Source organism: Cyrtonyx montezumae, unplaced genomic scaffold (assembly GCF_038088225.1).
Source record: "Cyrtonyx montezumae isolate F1298 unplaced genomic scaffold, pur_monq_1.0 scaffold_0, whole genome shotgun sequence".
NCBI classification, from domain to species: Eukaryota; Metazoa; Chordata; class Aves; order Galliformes; family Odontophoridae; genus Cyrtonyx; species Cyrtonyx montezumae.
The window spans coordinates 41,554,596-41,566,844 of NW_027071824.1; the positions used below are offsets into that span (position 1 = coordinate 41,554,596).

At 45.7% G+C, this 12,249-nt stretch overlaps 1 protein-coding gene across 1 annotated transcript; it reads right to left on the reverse strand.

The window, feature by feature from the left end:
- Nucleotides 1–8,516: 8,516 nt before the first annotated feature.
- On the reverse strand, nt 8,517–10,758 carry TCF21 (transcription factor 21). The gene is made up of 2 exons (XM_065733656.1): nt 10,062–10,758; nt 8,517–9,052 (listed from the first exon to the last, which is right to left on the reverse strand). The coding sequence occupies exons 1-2, from the start codon at nt 10,509–10,511 to the stop codon at nt 8,963–8,965; spliced, it is 540 nt and encodes a 179-aa protein (XP_065589728.1). The 5' UTR covers nt 10,512–10,758; the 3' UTR covers nt 8,517–8,962.
- Nucleotides 10,759–12,249: the final 1,491 nt, after the last annotated feature.

Sequence of the window (12,249 nt, forward strand, 5' to 3'; positions counted from 1 at the left end):
CACCAACGCGCAGCAGCACTGCCACCCTGTGGCTTTTTGCTGGAACGGATCCGTTTCATTTCAGAGCAGATGGTAAAATGACACTCTTTAGAAAATGGGAAATCGGGATTTAGGCACAGTAATGTTTTTCCTGACGAGGAAATGAGCCTTTACTATGTCACAGTTTCAGCCGCTATTGCGTCTTGAGCTTTCCCCATTTGAGCTCTGATGTGTTCAAGATTTCATCTCTAAATATATGCTTGGAAAACATGCAAACTTTGCAAAGTAGTTGTGATCCTGGTATTATAGTATGTGAATGAGGTGGTTGTGCATTGTCCTGAATTTACGTGTAAGTTAATCAGTTGTGCATACCACTTTATTTCACACTAATATAGTTACAAAGCTGATTATCTTTAACTACCCACTCGGTATAGAATCGCTCAGGTTGGAAAAGACCTTCAAGATCATCAAGTCCAACCAGTAAGCAGTGAGTGAGGGCCAATTTCACCATTCCCTTGTATTTAAGGTCTCCGTCCCCATTTGCAGCTCTCTAGCTTGTTACTGTGGCTGAGTGAGGTGTGGTGTTAGGGACTTCCCACCTACAGAAGCACTGCATGCTCTGACTTCACAGATTCTATACTGACATTGCACAGGGAAGACACTGAGGCCATTTCTGCTACTGCCTTGCTATGTAATTATAAATTCTTCTGTGCTTTTGTTTCTCAGTCAGTTGTTTAGAAAGCAGAGAGGAGATGAAGATGTAAGAAAGCTATTAACTATGCTTGAATGTTCTGTGGTGTGAAATCATGTGTCGCTTGGGACCATCAGTATCAATATGAAGACACTACACATTGTTTTGTTTGGTAATAACCTCAATGGGAGCGAGCAAAATGCAATTTTATGACATTGTTATTCAGATGTAATTGCAGGAAAATGAATGAATAAATAAATAAATAATTCAACAACATGAGGGAGATGTGTGTTTATCTGGATTTCTATATTTTTTCAGGATCCATTTCCAGTCAGATCAAATCCAATGCAAGGTGGACTGCGGGAAATTTGTAGGGTGGGATGAGAGAGCTGGAAGCAGCCCTCAGTGAAGCTAGACTAGGACTGTTACACAGCTGTATAGGACGGTGAGCTCGATGCAGAAGACTACATTCAAGTATTTGTGTTTGAAGAGGAGATACCTAGCAGCAGTCCATATTCTTGCACATTCCACAGAAATGACATTTTGTGGTATGACTGTGAGCTACATGCATATGGTATTGCAGGTTCATTATGAGAAATCTGCCAAGCTGGCACACAGCAGGACATGAGCTTAAACCTGTGGCAAGAGATCAGTCAGCGAAGGAATCCTTTGCTCTAGGACTTCATTTATCAGATGAAATTATAAACTGTGTTTTCTCACACTTCTCTGATGATGGGGCCCATGTACAGTAGGAAAACTCATGCTAGTACTGTACTATGTTACAGTGTTACCTCCCTGGCATAAGCAGCACTAAAAGCAACTCCACAATACTCAAATGTTCTGTCAAGTTTTATAATACATATGATTTTGTATTTTTGTATTTATTTTATACTGAAGAAACATTTGGTGTATGAGTGTATATACTAAGTAACATAGATATGCTTCTTGATAGAATAATATGGAAAAAAATTGTAGAATTGAAGGAAGTGCACATTGCCCAGATTGGGATCCTGAGAACGCCTCCCAGGAGCTTGAGCACGTATTCCTTCCTGCTCTTGTATGAGAGAACTCCTTTCTGAGCTGTTATGCAATGCTTCTTCCTTTATTGAGTGTCTGTCTTTCTAATGTTGGTTTATTGGGATTTTCAGGAATAATGATGAATTTTCTTTACAGGCATATGGCAATGTACAGCTCTCAGGAGTCAGGCTTATACAAGACGCAGAAACTTCACCCATATTGTGATCTCTTTTCTGTGAGGGCTGGCAATGCTGGGAGACCAAATACAAAGGAATATCACATGTTACTGACTCAACCCAAAGCATTACTTTGGCCCTTCTGACTTGTATCCTTCCCCAGCAGAAGAATGTTAACACCAGCTGACTGTTTCAAGCCTTTTGCCACACTTAAACTGGTGATTGTCTCAGTTCTAGACCATGACATGAAGTGTATGTGAAGCTGTTTGGCAGTGGCATGAAAGAGGTTCCTTGAGGGTATACGTCAGGTTTTGTCATCTGTGAACATACAACCTGACTGGAAAGGGTACTGTAGTTGAGCAAAAAAATGAACAGGAGTTTTCAATGTGATAATTTTGGGTATAATTTTGTTTAAATCTCATGCTTTGTCCTTGAACTTGGCTTCTTTCTTCTGGTAACCCCTAGCTTACCTACTATGTTAATACTAGGTACGAGACTCAAATAGAAGAGGGTCTTCACTAAGAATTTCTAGCTCATATGAGAAGATAGCAGGCTGATCTAGAAACCAAGTTAGAAGAGTATGGAGATTCAAGGATTTTTATCACTCTATCTTCTGAGGGTGCAATAACATGGATCAATAAAACAAGGTGAAGGCACGGGACTTATTTTTAATAGTGCTTCATTGTTAGCATGGTCCTTGGCATGCTTTTGGCCTGACTAACTTTCTCCCAGAAAGTGTCAAAGCATGTTTTGGGAATAGTTTGTGCCAGGGACTGTGCTCACCTTTTGCTGAGAGTGGAATAAAATTTTGGTGTGTGTAGATGTGACCTGCGCCTCACCCTCTGTTTTTGGAGCCCAAGAATGGTCCATGGCTTGTTTTACTTGCTGGTACAAATACAATCTATACATGATAATATAACCTGACAGCCCTTCCCATTTCTATATTTACACTGATTTCAAAAAGCAAAGATACCCGGTGATTTCAGAGTGCCTAAAACAGCTCATAAGTTTGTGCACCATAAGTGTTGCTTCTAAGCCTGTACCAAGCTTACATACAACCTTCAGCCAGCCTCTTATCTGCTTTTTTTTTTTTTTTTTTTGCTTTTTTTCCCCCATTCATAGAATGATAGTGACCTCCTACAGAAAAATGTAGGGTCATGAGGTGGTGGCAAACACTCCAAGGTAATTGCTGTCTTCTGCTTAATTTCTGCATTGTCTCTGAGATGCCAGTGGTAAAACGGACCGTATGTGAGAAGGAAACAGGATGTTACCAGTGAGGAAAAGCTATTCCCTTTCTGATGGCCATCGAAAAGTATTGCAAGAAACAGGATGCTGAAGCAAAAATCCATGCTGTCACTTGGACTGCTTGAACGTATCATGATCTTGCTTCATCCCTGCTGGGGGAGGGATGTGCTGCTGGGAAGCCACCCAGTGGGACAACTATCTGTGAGTGCAGCCCTGGGAACTCACTGCTGTGCCCGCTCCTCCTCCCGATGCAGGCTCTGCAGATGTTCCTCCCAGGAAAGGCAGCTGTGGTTCTCAGACTCTCCGCTTCCATCTTCCTGGTGGTCTGGCCCCACCCGGCTGTGGTGAAGCTGCTGATAGTTTCTGCCTTCCCTAGCCCTTCGAGGACTGAGTGGCAGCACCCAGAGGAAGAAGGGTTGTCTGTGCCTTTTTCTTCCCTTACTCCTGTCTCTTGACTGTGCACAGAGGTTACTTCTGCAGTGGATCTGCGCCCTTCCCTTTTTTTTACCCTCATGTTTCTTATCGTTGATTCTCAAGCAGCATATAAACAACAGAGAGAAAACTAGAGTGTGTAGATAATCCATATTTACAGTTGGATATGGTCTTAGAGTTTACATAGCAGCTGGGGATGTAAATAAGGGTTGTTTTCTTCTCCTTGCTTAAGGAAAATGGCCTCTTAAACTGTACAGCAAAGGAAGGGTTTTCATTGTTTTTTATTCTCCTGTTTTTTTGTTTTGTTTTGTTTTGTTTTTTGTTTTGTTTTTTATGATCTTTGTTTTCCTTGCGGGTAGGTTTGGATCTCTCCACTCCCCGCTTGAGGACTGCTCGGCTTGGTTCACACATGCGCATGGACTTGGAAATCCATTTCATCTGTTTACAAAGTTTCAGTTTAAGGGCAAAACCCTGAGGCAAGAAAATGCGTCATTTCAGGACTGTCGTGACCCTAGGGTATGTCCACACCACAGTTGGAAAATGCGCTGACTGCATGCCTAGGTCTCAAAGTAATTTTTGTACAGCTAGCTCAGATTCACCAGTGTCCAAATCGACCTGAATTAAAATCAGATCTTTGCAGAACTTGGCTAGTTGTGGAGTCTGCCGAAAGCAGCCCTCACCAAGGTAACAGATGGGTTTTTCCCATCCCTTCTGGAGCATACATTTTAGATCAGACCTGTGACATCTTCCCAGTGTTACAGGAAGTCAACAAGCCATAGCACAGCAGCTGTTTTCCAGCACAAGGGACGCAAAGTAAGTGTTGCCAGTTGTGCCACTTCCCATCCATAGTGCACACCACGCTGCAGAGCGCAGAAGAACCCATGGTCAAATGGTGAGCACTCAGTTGCTCATTCTCATATGGGGGCGATTTGGATCACAGGTTGTTGGGAGAGATCTGTACATGGACTTTTCTGTGAGAGTATATACGTGGAAATTACATTGTTCTGCTGTTTGCTTATTTCAGTTTGTTTGAAGTTTCTTTTGAAAACCTGTCCCTACTGGGCAGCTGTGAGCGATGATCTACATTCAAGTACCCAGACAGAAATCTGAAATACTCTGTTTTTTTTATCAGCTTGTACTCTCTAACACACCAGGTGCATGTGAGTTTAAGTCTATTAGCCTACTTATTACTTACAATTAATTAGTGTCTTTTGCATATTTTTTACTACAAATAGCGATGAATAACAATGACAGTGGGGTTTAAGAAAAAGTTATCTTTTGAAAATAATAATAATAATAATAATAATAATAATAATAATAATAATAATAATAATAATAATTTACAGGGAAGCATATTTTTCCAGATGGACACAGACATGGAATTACCAATATAACATTACATCCAGGATTATAAACAGCTTTCCTACAGAAAAAAAACTGATTTTCTATATCTTTTGGCTTCCAAGGTGCACTGAGGTTTTTGACCTGCTTGCTCAACGATACTTTAAGGAGTTAGCTCTCTGGTGTATGCTCTTTGTTCACCTTGGGCTGCAGCTATCACTGTGGCCTGACCACTGCGTCAGTGCCCAGAACAGCAAGGCATTATGCTGGGGCTGAAGAGGGGCTTGTGCCATTCTGGAGTATCCTACTGGCAGATTTCCATCACAGTGACAGAAACAGATAAGCCTAAAATGTATTTTTCTGCAAGAGATGGAAAAATGCTTGTTCTAAAAGACCTCATACCAGGCAGTGCAGTGTGAGCACCCAGCCCATCAGCTCGAGCACTGGAGGCAGCTGTGCAAATAAAGGGTTTTTCTAGTTCCTCGCTGAACTGAAAAATGAGTGTGAAGAATTTGCGTGGAACTGGCTTTCTGAAAGAAAGAAAGAAAGAAAGAAAGAAAGAAAGAAAGAAAGAAAGAAAGAAAGAAAGAAAGAAAGAAAGAAAGAAAGAAAGAAAGAAAGAAAGAAAGAAAGAAAGAAAGAAAGAAAGAAAGAAAGAAAGAAAGAAAGAAAGAAAGAAAGAAAGAAAGAAAGAAAGAAAGAAAGAAAGAAGGAAAGAAAGAAAGAAGGAAAGAAAGAAAGAAGGAAAGAAAGAAAGAAGGAAAGAAAGAAAAGAAAGAAAGAAAGAAAGAAAGAAAGAAAGAAAGAAAGAAAGAAAGAAAGAAAGAAAGAAAGAAAGAAAGAAAGAAAGAAAGAAAGAAAGAAAGAAAGAAAGAAAGAAAGAAAGAAAGAAAGAAAGAAAGAAAGAAAGAAAGAAAGAAAGAAAGAAAGAAAAAGAAAGGAAGAAAGAAAGGAATAATAACATTAAAAAATTAAGTGAGACTAAACGGTTTTTAGACAGTTCTTATATGAAAACACACGTGTGCATAAGGAGTACTGCCTGACTGCCCATGGACTTGCAGTGGGTGATGGAAGTGGCAATTGGATCTTCACCTACAGCTGCTGCTCTACTGTGGATGCTCTGGTATCTGATGGGGGTTCATGTCAAAACCTTTCCTTTACTTCCATAATTCAAAGACTTTTTTTTTTCTCTTCTCTATTAGCTGCCTGCTTTCACAAAAAAATTGTAGCAATTTTGTTATCTTTGAGACCTCTGTCAAATTCAGTTGAAATCAGGCAATGAGTTCAAACATTACTAGGAGGGAATGTATACAGACACTCTCGCAGCTGCATGTACATCCATGTAGATACAGAAAGATAAATTGAGTCAGCTTTGTTTCCACATGGAAAAAGGGTATAAATAATTATATTGAACTAAATATTAAAATGCATCACTTTGTACAGAAAAGCAAGCAAAAATAAAAATTTTAAAGTCATTGACCTTAATATTTTTAACCATTCCTTCTCTTCCCTTAACAGATTTGTGAGTTCCTTTAAAAGCTATCAAATGCTTCGGTCAAGCTAAATTTACTTTTTTTTTTTTTTCATTTCAAATAAATTTTTGTAAACCTGCAATCAGTATGGGGAGGATGCTCAACTCACCTAATGAGTGGGGGCTGTTGATAGCAACCACCAATGCACTGGGCTGTGCCCTCACTCACATTCTAAGTCAGGCAGTGATCAGGGACTGCCACCCACTTCCACACCTCTGAAAATTTTTTTTTTTTTGCCTCCAAATTGAACAAAAAGCCATTAAACATTTTACTGTTGGAATGAATCTGGTATTTACCTTTCTGCGCATTGCCAGTCGCATTTGTTTGTTGTTTGCTGTTTTTTCCCCTTTTCTTTGTTGCTGAACTGTTCTTCAGGGGGAAGGACCGAGAAAGGCAGAAGGTGCTTGAGGAATATTTTAATCCCCGGAGTGCTACATAACGTGAGCAGTGACAAGAGAAATAACTGTGCCTACAGCTTCCACTTGCCGCTCTACTTACATTGCCGCTTTTGGTATATGGTTACAGCTGTGTTTCTCACATTGCACGGAGCACTATTGCACTTCTCTCTTTCTCCATGCTGCATTTTAGGTGGCAAATTAGCAGTGAACATGGCTAAGGGTAGGAAGGTTGCTGTCTGAAATTAGTAAGCATTGCTGGGTGGCAGAGAAGTGTGTGTGAGAAAATTTAGAATGTCATTTTAATGTTCTGCATATCCCAGGTCCCTCTCAATTTTTGGTTTCTTGAAGTTAAATAGCAGCTTGCTCTGAGCCCATTGCATGCATTTGTTAGTAGGGATTTAAGTAAAGATTTTGAATGGTTAGATTCAAATATTAATTTTGATTCAGCAGTTAATTTTAGAGGTTCAAACAATGCTTGTACATTTACTATATCAGTCATTTGTGCTGCGCATAATGTCAGAGAGCTCTGTTCTTTTTCCCATTAAGAGAACAGCAGTTCCCCTGACTTTGCCAGTGTCTGACCAGCCCCTCCAGCCGTGCTTGGGAAAACAGAGCTGCTCTTCCCAGAAGCAGGAGCTGTGGCTGTTCAAGGTGATCCCTTTGCTTTAAAGTACGTCAAACCCATGCGTGTCTGCCTGTAACTATGTATCAGCTGGCACAGCCCCATGCTTGATGGTGAAATTGTACATGGCTAGGCTGGTTGAGGATGTCTGCTTTTAATTGTGCAGGCTAGAGATAAAGCTGTGAATAAGCGAAATTAAACAGCCGTCCCTTTAAAACCATTAGGATGATCCTGCAGCCTCCAGCCCTTTCCCTAATGAGGGCCACAATGCTTGCACAGCTCCTGACTCTCAGCTTTAATTCAACATGGCCCACTCGTGAACCCGGCCATTGGATGTGGATTGCCAGGAGGACGCTGCCTTGCCCAGTTGACCTAGGGGAGATGCAGGCCCTGTGGAAAGGGAGCCCCAGATGGCCGCTTGCCGCCTGCCAGCACCCAGGTATCCAACGGAACCAGGGGACGGTATCGAAAGAGCAAGTGAAGCGGAAATTTAAAGCCCCTTTGCTAATAATAACAGTATAAATAACTGAAGACATCTTGTAAACAGTGCGGTCATAACCCCGAAACATTAAACAGCTCGGTGGGATCTGGCCCATCAGCTGCCGACTGCCGTTGCCGGTGCAGGGAGAGCACCCTGCACTCCTGTTTATCTCAACCCGATCTCCTGCAGGCGCCCTGAGCAACGGAGAGGAGATGTTTGCACTAAAACCCCCAGCACCCCAAGCTGGGCAATAATCCTTGGCCCCACGCTGATCCATCAATGAGCCACCACCACACTCCCACGGCAGCCCCTCAGGAAGGCCCACGCTGGTTCCCTGGGAAGGTTAAAACAAGCGGTTTATTTGATTAAAAAAAAAAAAGAGAGGTGAGGCACTTTCTTCCTCTCGCTGCACTCCCGCTCCCTGCTGAGCTCAGAACTGCCACTCCATGGGGGGTTTGGTATGAAGATGTCGCACCAAGTGTTCCCCCCGATCCCAGTTCACCCTGACCCAGGGCTGGACCCCCCCATCCCACCGCAGGGAGCCAGGTGCGGTGCTCCCCCGCTGCCTCCTGAGTTGGAAACGAAAAGTACACTGCTCCGTGTTCAATGGAAAGGAAGGTTTATTCACAGAAACAGAGCAAAAACCTGCTTGAAGAAAATATATCTATATATCTTTAGGGCGAATGAGTTCATAGAGATGACTGTCAAAGTCAGTTTTTGTCTAGGCATCTACATATCCCACAGGTCTCAGACAAAAGATACACGCGTGGTAGGTTTTGTTTGATCTCTGCCTTTCCTCTAGTAGCGCTTGAACCAGCAAGGCTGTTGCTGTAGGACACTCGACTTCACACGCACTCAATAAAGTTAAATAGAGTCTGGCTCTCCCGGGGTGGAGTCTCTGCCTTCGGTCTCCGCCGTGCTGCGCCGGCAGAGCGCTCTCCCATCGCCCTGCCCGGGCCCGGGGCAGCAGCGGGGCAAAGCGGGGCCCTGCCCGCGCCCGTGCCCCCTCCTCGGCCGCACGGGGCCGGTGCTGGCGGGGCCGCGGGGTTCAGGATGCTGTCGGGCCGCACAAGCGGTTTGTGTTCACCACTTCTTTCAGGTCACTCTCGGGTTTGCCGGCTACCATAAAAGGCCAGGTCTGTAGCCAGGAAAAGACACGGGTGGGAAGGGGGTTACACACGTGAAAACTCACATCGCGATGCTCACTGAGCCTCAGCGGCAACCCCGGCAATCCACCGCCTTGATGGGGCACGGCTTCGGCGAGGATCCTGCTCTCTTTCCTTGCCTCCCAGCCGCAGCCAGCTCTCCCCGGGAATCACACTCACCTTGGGAGCAAGGCACCCTGCTTGGTTCAGTCCGAGCCGAGCCACTCTGGGCCGTGCATGTGCTGTTATCAGGTCGTGAACAGCTTAGGGGCTGCTCAGAGCGCTGGGGTTTCCCACAACAGCCGTCCCGTGGGGTGACCCTGGCAGCTGAAGACCACTCCTGTTTTGCAACTCTTGTATATACACCTGGAAACATCTGGGGAGACCTGGGGGCTGCTGGGGAGTGCTTTCAGGGGCAGCCACGCAGCTGAGGACTGCGTTATTAATTTCTTTCTTCTCTGAGTTTTAGGAGACATGTCCTGGACCCAGCAACTCTGAGCGGCTGGGCACAAAGCCGTGAAAGCCCTGTCTTTAAAAGGCTGCGGCTTGAAGATTGTTATGGCAGAAAACTTTATGACAAAGAGGACAGACTGCATAAAGCCTGGGTCTTTTCTTTTCTTGAGCCCTTCCTAAAAGACACCATTCTCTACTCAAATTCTTATACCTTCCCATCTGAAGGTAGAAAACTTCTGTCAACGTGCTAAGTTCCCTCTGGCATTTCAGGCACAGTAAACCTGCTCCTGCCTTTCTGCTGCCACTCTCGGGTGAGACAGCGGAGACCAGTGGAAGGGACTGGGATGTTAAGCACCCAGGGCACAGGAAAGGAGGACAACCGGGAGTCTGTCCCCTTGCTCTGCCACCCCTCGTACCTCATGGCTGGGTACCAGTCTGTCTATGAGAAGGACGCGAAGGGTTCTCTTTGTACATGCCCCGACCCAACTCCTCACCCACCTCCCCATCCACACACACACTTGTGCATGGCTCCAGCAGGCCGTGACTTACCAGGTTGACCGGGTGGATGTAGCCATTTTCATACTTGTCATTGGCCAGGATTTGCCTCAGGTGCGCGATGTAGCTGGAGGCCAGCCTCAAGGTGTCCAGTTTGGAAAGCTTGGTGTCTGGGGGCACCCAGGGCAGGGTGGTCTTAAGCCTGGAGAATGCTTTGCTAAGGACCCTCATCCTCGCCCTCTCCCTGGCGTTGGCAGCGTTTCTCTGGACCTGCTTTCCTTCCTGGCTCACACCATTTAAAGGGCTCTTCTTGGGGGGAGCCTTCTTCCTCTTGCCCGAGGCCCCTCTTCCCTTCTGAGGGGAGCCATTCTCTCCATTGGATCCCTCCTCGTTGCTCTCGTTGGATGCCCCGAACTCTTTGTTAGTATCCATTTTCAGGCCATCACACTCCAGCATTTCCACCTCCTGCAGATCTTCCACATCACTGAGGGACCCAGTGGACATGGTCTGGAAGATGCCAAAGGGCTGGTGGGAAAAGGGGCGGAGGGGAGGAAGGGGATCTCCCCGAACCTAGGCGGAGGCGGTGGAGGAGAGAAGGGGCTCAGCACTTTCCTCCCCTTCTCTCCCCCCTCCCCTCCTGGCACTAAGGCGTGATATAGGTCCAGAGAGGACCCCCGCCCTCCCGCCCCCCAGCCCTGCTCTGCCCGTGTTTGAGGGAGGGAGGGAGCGAGTGTGTGTGAGAGGGAGAGAGAGAAAGCCGAGGAATTTAGTGAGGACACTAGTAATTTATCTGGGGGATAGGAGAGGCGGATCCAGCCCAGGGGAGGGGCCCTGCCCGCTGAGCACACCACATCCCCAATCACAGACCTTTGCACAGGACAGGGAGTTAGGTATCCCAGCAAGCGCTTGCAGAGAGCTCAGGACTGGGATTCAAAATCTTCACAACTGGAGCAAAGCAACTTTCTCCCTTTTTCTCTCCTCCTTGTCTTTCTATCCTCCCCTTTCCTCCTCCTTTTCTCCTTCCCCATTTCCCTTTCCAGCCAGGGCTGCTCTCCTCCTCCCTGCCTCCTCCATGACCCAGGCGGCTGGTGTCACAGTTCTTGACAAAAGCCAAAATGGGTCATGAGCAGAGAAAGCAGCAGATCCACCAGCAAAAGCCTTCCAAGGAGCTTTGCAATGCGTGCTGTCTAAATGCTGTCCTGTAACCTAATCTGAGGGAGATTTGTGGATGATTATACTGAAGAGTGCATCCTGTCCAGCTACTAGTGTGTTCCAGGAAAGGAGCACTTGGACCTCGTTATTGCAGCCTGGGCTCTGGAGGCAGGAGGAGCTGCCTCTTTCCTCCAGGGCATCTCAGTCCTCTCTCATCACCCCAACACCCCCATTGTGCTGGCTGCTGGGGACCCTGCATTGCATGGAGCCAGGCTGGGCACTGTGCCTCTGCTGCTGGGACAGTGAGGCTGTGCGTGCTGGAGGAGAGGGGAAGAGTGGGCTCCTGGAGGGTAGCAGTCATGTCAAGCACCCAGAACTTAGTTGCAGAGCAGAGATACACTCTGTTATATGTGAGCAAAATTCTGCCTGTTGCTTGGTGCACCCACAAACATCAGGGAGTATTGCTGGAGTAAACTGGCAAGATAAGGTCCCTGGTTATGGGGCTACATGAGCAAGCAATCAGGCCTTGCTCTTCAGCTGCTGGAGTTGAAGAGTTTTAGCACAAATGAGAGTGAGCACATTGATGTGCAGCTTGAATGAAGAGTTTCACAAGGCACTTGTGATCAGTACATACACAGACTCTGAACAGTAGGCTTCCTAAAGCATTTAGGCAAGGCTTAGCTCTTCCTCCTTACCATGTTCACCTCGGTAAAATTATTACCAAAGTGTCTTTCCAAATAGCTTCTTCACACACACTGCAGTCCCCTCAGCAGCCAGGATGTTTAATGCAAGAACTGCAGCATTGAGCTGGGCCTGCACATGGCTCCTCTCTCAGTACACATCCATCATGACTGATCTCACTGCAAGGGGAACTTCAACTATTCAGCTGTCCATCTGAGGATTGGCATAGCTCTGGGCAAAAATGTACAGCCCGAGATGTTGCTGTGGCATATTGTGGCTCTGGATTTAATCCAAGGTCACTGAGGCCAGATAAAGGTTTTATACTCATCTGTGGGAGCATTGTGTCACGTCCTCTGCATGTGCAAACAGAAAACAACTTACCGAACAAAAATGGTGGAGGGCCAAATTA

Coding starts and splice junctions, on each gene's coding strand:
- TCF21 (XM_065733656.1), bottom strand. CDS start 10,511: ATGTCCACTGGGTCCCTCAGTGATGTGGAAGATCTGCAGGAGGTGGAA. Junction 9,053..10,061: donor ACATCCACCCGGTCAACCTG/GTAAGTCACGGC, acceptor TCCTGGCTACAG/ACCTGGCCTTTTATGGTAGC.